This window comes from Penaeus vannamei, chromosome 28, assembly GCF_042767895.1.
Source record: "Penaeus vannamei isolate JL-2024 chromosome 28, ASM4276789v1, whole genome shotgun sequence".
Classification (NCBI taxonomy): domain Eukaryota; kingdom Metazoa; phylum Arthropoda; class Malacostraca; order Decapoda; family Penaeidae; genus Penaeus; species Penaeus vannamei.
Window position 1 is genome coordinate 28,991,441 of NC_091576.1, and position 10,000 is coordinate 29,001,440.

Here is a 10,000-nt window from a genome sequence, read left to right on the forward strand (position 1 = left end):
CAGTCCGAATGCGAGGATGGAACCAAGACTTCGGATTAATATATAAGATAACATCTATTAATCGGAACAACGTCTGCACTTTAGTTAATTTTGACAAATCTATAACTTGTATTGCTATTTTGTATCTACTCTTGCATCATGATATACAGGTTATCATTGATTACTAACTGCAATCAACGCCAAAGCCATGGCTCTGACGTGGCATTCGTATCATCTGCGGTAATGGTGATTCAGTTCCCCATAAACAACAATAAGAAAAAAAAATTACACAAAAATAAAATGGACTAATTCACCAAAATAACTTGTGCACTGTACCATCCATCGTAACCTTGTCCCAGAATTACAGCAAACGTTAGTCTAAATTGGTGTTGTCCAAACTGGTGTCTACGTACACAACATAGATCATAAGGATACGTGAACAAGCATTAAGTTGTGCAAGTATTTTTAAAACATTTTGTTATTAAATCATCTTTTATATTCGTTTATGAAATTCGAATGTATTGATCAACACTCCTGCAATGCTGTCTTTTCACAATTAGTATATTATTTGCACTATCCTAAATAAAACAGTTTGTCCAGCCTTCGTGGACGGGGGGGGGGGGGGGGGTACGTAACGGTACAAGAAGGTAATAAAGGGTAAAATAGGCGAAAATGTTTGGCCTAAAAAATGCTTTGTTAGTTCGTCATAGCTAGAGTCATGTTCTAACAATGCTCCAAGATTTGATATATATTTGTTATGAATACTTTGACTGAAATCTAAATCAAGAAGAAAATAAAGAATGTAAAAAATGACTCATAATTCTAAAAAAACAAACAATAATACACTGTCATCAACATTAGCACTTAGCACTTACATAAGTAATAAATATAATGAATATTTAACATCTAATTAAAAAAACATTACGAGACAGACACATAATAGAATAAACACACACACAGTTTCTCTCTCTCACACACATACACATATACATACATACACACACACACGCACATTTACACATTTGATAATAATATTATAATTATTAATACTAACAATAATACAATAATACTAGGAGAGGAAAAAATCGAAAAAAAATGACACAAAACCAAAATTTCAACACATCGACACTCAAGATTCATCAACAATTATTATTATTAAAAACTAAATGAACACTTTAATAATAAATTTAATAACCAGTATAATAAACAAATCTATTTCCTTCCTCCCCCAGCAGGCGTGGAGGTCCCCGCTCACGTGTGGGGTGGAGTTTGCCTTGTCCTGGTGCTGGCGGGGGTGGCAGGGGTGGGCGTGTCCGTGCCACTGGCTCTCAGGGTCGACCACAATGCAAAGTTGCAGGAGAGATTGTCTTCTGCAACGACGCTTCTGAGGGAGTCGCCGCTTATTGATGGGTGAGTTGGCTTGAGAGTGGTTTCTGCTTCTGGGGTTTTCGAGTTGTAGGTGTGTGTGTGTGTTGGGGGGGGGGGTTGTGTGTGTGTGTGTTGGGGGGTGGGTTGGGGTTGTGTGTGTTGGGGGGGGTTGTGTGTGTGTGTGTGTGTGGGTGTGTTGGGGGTGGGGGGTTGTAGGTGTGTTTGTGTGTGTTGGGGGGTGTTGTGTGTGGGTGTGGTGTGTTGGGGGGGTGGGTTGTGTGTATGTGTGTGTGTGTGTGTGTGTGTGCGTGCGCGCCTGTGTGTGTGTGTGTGTGTGTGTGTGTGTGTAGCAATAACAAAAATATTTTCATGTGTGCGTGCGTGTGTGTGTGTGTGTGTGTGTGTGTGTGTGTGTGTGTGTGTGTGTGTGTGTGTGTGTGTGTGTGTGTGTGTGACAATAATAAAAATATTTACATGTGTACGCGCCTGTGTTTGTGTGTGTGTGTTTTGTGTGTGTATGTGTGGGTATGTGTAACAGTAATAAAAATATTTACATGCGTGTTGTGTGTGTGTGTATGTAACCTAATACAAATATTTACATGTGTGCGCGCGTATGTTAATGTGTTTGTGTGCGTGTGTGTGGGTATGTGTGTGATAACAATGACAATGATGGTAATTGCAATAATGATAAAAATAACAATGATAATGATAATAATATTAATGATAATAATAACAAAAAAAATAATGCTAATAGTAGTTATAGAGACAATAATACTAGAGATAATATTGATAATAATGCTGATAATAATAATAATGATGATGATAATGATAGTGATGATAATATCTAGGATAACAATAACGATAATAAATATCGTAATAATTATAGTAATAGTGATAATAATGATAATAGTAATGATAATAACAATGATGATGATAATAAAAAAGTAATAATGATAATGATAATAATAATAAAAATATGAATGATAATAAGGATGCTACTGCTAGTACCACTACTACTATTACAAATACCATTGTTAATATTACTACTACCACTATTATTACTATAACTATTACTACCACTAATTATAATAATATTTTTTGTTATAACAAAAACATTGATGATTGTGTAAAAAGCAAAATATAGAAAAAAAAACATTTATGATCATGAAACATATAAAAGTAGACCAATAAAAAAGAAGAACTTAAGGAAATAAATGAAATAAAGAAAAAAAAAACAGTAAATAACAGACAGACATTTACGAAGAAGAAAAAAACTAAAAGATGTTTTAAAAAGTAATGATAAAAATAGATTTTAAAAAAAGGGGTAAGATGCTCCCAATTCCTTCCAGAAAGCAGATAAAAAAAAATAACAATAAAGAGGAGATAGAGTAGGCAAGGAGGGTAAGGGGTGGGGGAGGGGGTGGGGAGAACGTCATGGGAATGGTAATGGGAAGGAGGGGGGGGGGGAGGAGGGAGGGGGGGGGAGTAATGCACACCCGTTAGCTTTGTGTCGCAGCGGACGTTCGGACAGCGTTGCCAACGACCCGAGAGCTCCCTAAGAGATTCGCAGTGTTGCCAACGAGTCAGAAGTTTTCCCCGAGTATATATTCCGGTCGTCACTCGCTCTTCTATCCTTTTATGGGCCGTAAGGAAGAGAGAGGGGGAGGAGAGGGATAGGAGAGGGATAGGAGAGAGGAGGAGGAGAGGCATAGAAGGGAGGGGAGGAGAGGGATAGGAGAGAGGGGAGGAGAGGGATAGAAGGGAGGGCAGGAGAGACGGATAGAAGGGACGGGAGGAGAGGAAGAGGAGAGGGATAGAAGGGAGGGCAGGAGAGGGATAGAAGGGAGAGGAGGAGAGGGATAGGAGAGAGGAGGAGGAGAGGCATAGAAGGGAGGGGAGGAGAGGGATAGGAGAGAGGGGAAGAAGAGGGATAGGAGAGAGGGGGAGAAGAGGGGGAGGAAAGAGATAGGGGAGGGGGGGAGGAGAGGGATAGGGAGAAGGGAGTAGGAGAGGGATAGGAGAAAAAAGATAAGGCGAGGAGAGGGATAGGAGAGAGGAATATAAGTGGAGGAGAGAGACGGGAGAAAGGAGGAGGAGAAGGATGGGAGAGGAAGATGAAGAAAGGAGACGCGAAAAGACAGATGAGCAAGGGGTTAGAAGAGGGAATAGAGAAGGAGGAGAAGAAGGGATAGGAAAGAGGACAGGGGATAGGAGGTGAGGAGAGGAAAAGTAAAAGGGAGAGAAGAGGGGGAGGAGAGGGATAGAGAAATGGTAAAAGAGAGGTGAGGAGAGGGAATAGAGTTGGGGTGAAGGGAAGGAGAGGGAATAGGAGTGAGAAAAGAGAGAATAGGAGAGAGAGGGAGGAAAGGAGGAGAGTAGATAAAAGAGAGGATAGAAGGAATAGGGGAGGGGAGGGGAAGAAGAGGGAGAAGAAAGAGAAGAAGAGGGAATAGGAAAGAGGATAATATGGGATGGAGAGGGGATAGGATGTCAGTAAGAGTGATGGAAAAGTTGGTGGAATAAAGGGAAGGGGAGGGGGAGGAAAGGGATAAAGAGGAGAGAGGAGAAAGGAGGAGGAAGGGGACAGGAGAGGGAAGGAGAGGGGAGGAGAGGGAAAGGGTGGGAGTGGGAGTTGCAAAATAGATGGTGGAGGTGGAGAAACAGGAAAAAAGAAGAAGGACAATAATAATGATAAGAAGAAGAAAAGAAGAGGAAGAAGGGAACCATGAGGAAGAAGAGAAAAACAAAATAAGAGGAAGTTGTAAAAAAGAAGAAGAAGAAAAGAAAGAGGCAAAATCAGAAACCTAAAAAGAAAAGAAAAGAAAACGAAAAAAATAGAACAACAACAACAACAACAACAAATTTAAGAGGAAAAAAAAGAAATATGGAAAAAGGAAGTTATAATAAAACGAAAGAAGAAGAAGAAAAGAAGATGGAGAAGAGAACCATCAGGAAGAAGATGCGAGGCAAAAGGAAAACAAAAAAGAAGGAAGAAGTAGAAAAAGAAGAAGAAAAAAGGAAGGAGAAGCAGAAACAGAAAAAAAAACGAAAAAAGAAAAATAATAAGAAGAAAAAGAGAACAAAAAGATAAAGAAAAAAAAGAAGAAACATGGAACAAGAAAGTAATTATAAAACGAAAGAAGAAGAAGAAAAGAAAAACAAAACAGAGAAGAAGCAGAAGGAGAGAATCCCAGCTCGCAGCCTCCGAGCCTCCGAGCAACCCCGAGACACATCCGGGTATTAGAAGGGCATCTGAACTTCGTCGTAAAGTGTGTCTCGGAGCCCACCTCGGCTATACCCACCCACCCCTCCCCCCCTCCCCTCTCCCTCCCTTCTTACCCTGCACCCTTACTCTTATTCCTAGCCGACCCTTAGCCCACCCTTAGCCCACTCCAGCCCCAGGCTATCCCTCCCCCTCCCTCCTCCCTCCCTTCTTACCCTGCACCCTTACTCTTATTCTTACACGTAGCCCAATCCAAGCCTGTTCATAGCCCACTCTTAGTCTATTTTAACCTACCCTTAGCCCACCCTTAACCCACCTTAACCCACCCTTAGCCCACTTCAGCCCTCGGCTATCCCTCCCCCTCCCCCCTCCCTCCCTTCTTACCCTGCACCTCTACTCTTTTTCCCACACGTAGCCCAATCCAAGGCCTCTCTTAGCCCACTCTTAGTCTATTTTAAGCCACCCTCAACCCACCCTTAGTCTACCTCAACCCACCCTTAGTCTACCTTAATCCAACCTTAGTCTACCTTAACCCACCCTTAGCCAACCTTTAGCCCACCACGGCCCTAGTCCACCTTTAAACCCTCTGCCCGTTCATAGCCCACTCTTAACCCACCCTAAGCCCACCCTCAGCCCTAGTCCTCGGCTAGCCCACCTTTAGACCCTCTGATTCATATCCTCTAACCGACCCTTACCCCTACCCTTAGCCCACTCGCACCCCAATTCTGACCCACCCCTGGCCCACCCCTACCCTATATCATCTAACCCACCCTAACCCATTCCTAGCTCAATTCTTACCTAGCCTACCCCCAGTCTGTCTCTTCCCTAACCCACCTCACCCCTAGCCCACCCCTACACCATACACTCTAACCCACCCCTAGCCCACCCCTACACTATACCCTCTAGCCCACCCCTAGCCCACTCCTAGCCCACCCCTAGCCCACCTTACCCCTAGCCCACCCCTAGCCCACCTTACCCCTAGCCCACCCATACACCATACCCTCTAACCCACCTCTCCCCGCCCCACCCCTAACCCACCTCACCCATAACCCACCCATAGCTCACCTCTCCCCGAGCCCAGCCCTATACCATACCCTCTAACCCACCCCTAGCCCACCTCGCCCACCTTTCCCATAGCCCACGCCTATCCCACCTCTCCCTTAGCCCATCCATACATCGTACCCTCTAACCCACCTCTAACCCACCATACCCTCTAACCCATCCCTAGCCCACCTCTCCCCAACCGCACCCCAATACCATATCCTCTAACCCATCCCTAACTTACTATACCCTCTAACTCACCTCTAACCCACCCCTAACCCACCTCTACACCATGACCGCTAACCCACCCCTAGCCCACCCCTTACCCACCTCACCCATAGCCCACCCCTACACCATACCCTCTAACCCACCCCTAGCCCACCCCTTACCCACCTCGCCCACCTCTCCCCGACCCCACCCCTACACCATACCCTCTAACCCACCCCTAGCCCACCTCTAACCCACCCCTAGCCCACCCTTAACCCACCTCGCCCACCTCACCTCGTCCGCCTCCTTCCTCCACCAGTCGGCGAAGAGACCCTCGAGATCTGGTCAAGATGTAGTGTTAATACTTGTTCTTTCTTTGGCTTTCCTTGAGGGCGGGCGGCGGGGTGGGGTGGGGTAAGGGGAGGGAAAGGGGAGGGGGAGAGGGGATGGGAAGAGGGAAAGAGGAGGGGGAGAAGAGGGGAAAGGGGAGAGGGGAAAGGAAGAGGAGAGTGGAGAGGGAAGGGAGGGGAGAGGGAAAGGGGAGAGTGGAGAGAGGGGAAGTGAAAGGGAAGAGGGGAAGGGATAGAAGGGAGGGGAAGGGGCAGGGAGTGCAAGGGGGAAAGAGTGGGAGAAATGTGAGACTGGATATCGCCATCTATCTGTGTGGTTGACTCATTTTCAGTCTGTCTGTATGTCTCTCACGTCTTTGTTTCTTTGTTCACTTTGCTCTCTCTCTCTCTCTCTCTCTCTCTCTCTCTCTCTCTCTCTCTCTCTCTCTCTTTCTCTCTTTCTCTTTTCTCCCTCCTTCCCTCTTTCCCTCCCTCCAACCCCCTTTCTCTCTTTCTCCTTTTCTCCTTCCTTCCCTCCCTCCTTCTTTCCCTCTTTCCCTCCCTTCTACCCTCTTTCTTTCTCTTTCCTTTTCTCCTTCCCTCCCTCTTCTTTCCCTCTTTCCCTCCTTCCTTCCCTCCAACCCTCTTTCTCTCTCTCTCCTTTTCTCCTTCCTTCCCTCCCACTTCTTTCCCTCTTTCCCTCCTTCCAACCCCCTTTCTCTCTTTCTCCTTTCCCTCCATCCCTCCCTCCCTCCCTCCTTCCCTCCCTCCAACCCTTCCTCTCTCCACTTTATCATTTTTCCTCACCCTTCTTCGTATTGCTGAGGTAGTCCTCGACGTTGGCTAAACACTCTGGACGCAGTGAGCTTTCCACGTAAAGGGGGGGGGGGTGTCTCTATAACAGGGTAAATAGAACGCCCTTGCTGTATGTGTGCTAACTGGGTGCTTGGTCTGGCTTTGGTGTTATGGTTGTTGTTGTTGTCTGTATTATCATTGTTATTTTTTATTATTATTATCATCATTATTATTATTGGCATTATTGTTGTTGTTCTATTTATTTGTTTTTTTTTCATCATGATTATTGATTTCATTATTATTCATATCATTATTGTTATCATTATTAATAACATTATCATTATCATTATCTTCATTATTATTATGATCATTTTGGTTGCTAGTTTTATTGTTATCATCATTATCATGATTATCATTACCATTACCCTAGTTATCAATATTATCATTATTATCATCCGTTTTATCATCATTACCATCGTCATTAACATCATTATTATCATCATTACCATCGTTATTATCATTAATATCATCATCATTACTCTAACGAATATCTATTATTATCCAAATTATCATACTATCATCATTACCATTATCATTCTTACCACTGATATCATCATCATCATCATCATCATTATCAAAATAGATATAACTCTTACCAATACCATCATTACATCAACTGCAAAACAAACAAACGAACAAAAAACAAACAAAAAACAAAATTAGAAGATACGAAAAAGATTAGAAAAAGATTAGAAAATAGAAAAATTAGAAAAACAAAAAAGATTTGAAAATACGACGAAAGAAGAGAATAAGAGAGAATGGAAATAAAAGAATGGAAAGCAAACACGAAAGAAGGAATTGCTTGGAATGGCTAAGCGTCCATTGGCCGTTTCCTGTTAGTTCCATTTACTTAATATTTGCATTACAAACGGAATGTTGCTGCTGCGCAATTTCAGAGATTGCCGTGTTTTTCTTTTTCTTTTTCTCTTTCTTTTCTTTCTTTCTTTTAGTTTACGTTTGTTTTTCTTTGTTTTGTTGTTGTTGTTCCTGTTTCGTTTTTTTTCTTTCTTTCTTTCTTTTAGTTTACGTTTGTTTTTGTTTGTTTTGTTGTTTTGTTTCGTTTTTATTTTTTTTGGTATTTGTTTTGGTATTTTTGTTTTAGCGAATTCTTATTTTTTCTTTATTTATCGTTTATTTGTTGTTGTTGTTATTTTTCTAACTATTTTTTTTCATCTCCTTTACTTTTTTTTATTTAGTAAATGTGTTTTGTGATTTTTCACTATTGTTATTTGCATAAAAACAAACAGAAATACATACGCCCACACGCCCACAAGCAAACAAGTATAAATAACACACACACCTATACGCACACTAGCTCAAAATAAATAATCAAAACAAAAGAAAACATACAAACAAACAAACAAACACATACGCACACAAATAAACAGACGTACACACAAACAAGCAAACAATCACACACACACACACAAAGAAACACACACATACACACAAACAAATACACACACACGCACACAAACAGACACACACACACATACGCACACAGGCAAACAAACACACACACACTACACAAACAAATACACACACACACGCACACAAACAAATACACACACACGCACACACACACACCACACAAACAAATACACACACATACGCACACAGGCAAACAAACACACACACCACACAAACAAATACACACAAGCAAACAAATACACACACACACGCACACAAACAGACACACACACACACACACACACACGCACACAAGCAAACAAACCCACAGAAAAGAGCATGACAGCATTTCTCCGTGCATGTTTCTCTACGTACATGCCAATAGCAGACTTGTAGACGTCTGAAAGCTTATAAAGTTCAGATAATTCGTGGAAAAGGAAGTGCTTGTTCCAGATATAGAAGCTCTGGCTCTTTTTATCTATTTATCTATCTATTTATCTATTTGTTATCATTATCATTGTTGTTATTATTGTTATTATCATTATCGTTATTACTATTATTATTATTATTTTATTGTTTGTATCCTAATTGTTATTATTATTGTTGTTGTTGTTGTAGTTTTTATTTCTTTTCTCTTCTTTTTTTTAAATTCTTCTCTTTCTTTCTCCTGCCTACCCTTCTTCTTTCTCTCTTAACTCTCTCTTTTATCCTTCTCTCTCATTCCTCTTTCATCTCCTCTTCCTCTCTTATCCTTCTTTCTCGGACTCTCCTCTTTCCTTTCCTCTTTCATCTCCTCCTCTTCCTCCCTCCTTCTTCCTCTCTTCTCCTTCTTTCTCGCACTCTCCTCATTCCTCTTTCATCTCCTCCTCCTCCTCCTCTCTCCTTCTTCCTCTTTTATCCCTCTTTCTCGCACTCTCCTATTTCCTCCTCCTCCTCCCTCTTTTATCCTTCTTTCTCACATTCTCCTCTTTCCTCTTTCATCTCCTCCTCCTCCTCCTCCTCCCTCCTTCTTCCTCTCTTATCCTTCTTTCTCGCACTCTCCTCTTTCCTCTTTTACTTTCCTCCTCCTCCCTCCTTCTTCCTCTCTTCTCCTTCTTTCTCGCACTCTACTCACTTCTTTCCTCATTCCTCTTTCATCTCCTCCTCCTCCTCCCTCCTCCTCCTTCCATCTTCCTCTCTCATCCTTCTTCCTCGCACTCTCCTCTTTCCTCTTCCACTCCTCTCTGCGCAATCTTCGACATTATCTTTAATCCACATTCACCATAAGGGATAGAGTTAATATTTAAAAGCTCAGCGGCCAGGTGGTTTCCTACACTTAAACGAATTGAGTTACCCCATCGAGAGAGGACAGAAAACGTGAGGTGTAGACCGATTTGGGGGGTTTTATCTTTTAAATAGATATATATTATTTTTCGTGTGTGTGTGTGTTTTTTTTTTTTTTTTTTTTTTTTTGAGAGAGAGAGAGAGAGAGAGAGGGGGTGGGGGGTGGGGGTTTTCTTGTGGGGGGAGGGGGAAGGTGGGGAGGATGGATTTAAGGGGGTTGTTGTAGGGAAGATTTGGGTGCAATGGAGAGTGGGGGAATTGGTGT

At 42.4% G+C, this 10,000-nt stretch overlaps 1 protein-coding gene across 1 annotated transcript in view; it reads left to right on the forward strand.

Moving 5' to 3' along the window:
* LOC138859119 (dipeptidase 1-like) overlaps positions 1-10,000 on the forward strand; it is a 70,315-nt gene that overhangs the window by 28,110 nt on the left and 32,205 nt on the right. Inside the window, exon 2 of the mRNA XM_070141610.1 lies at positions 1,212-1,389. Coding sequence (XP_069997711.1) covers positions 1,212-1,389 — 178 coding nt within the window. The remainder of the gene's footprint in view (positions 1-1,211; positions 1,390-10,000) is intronic.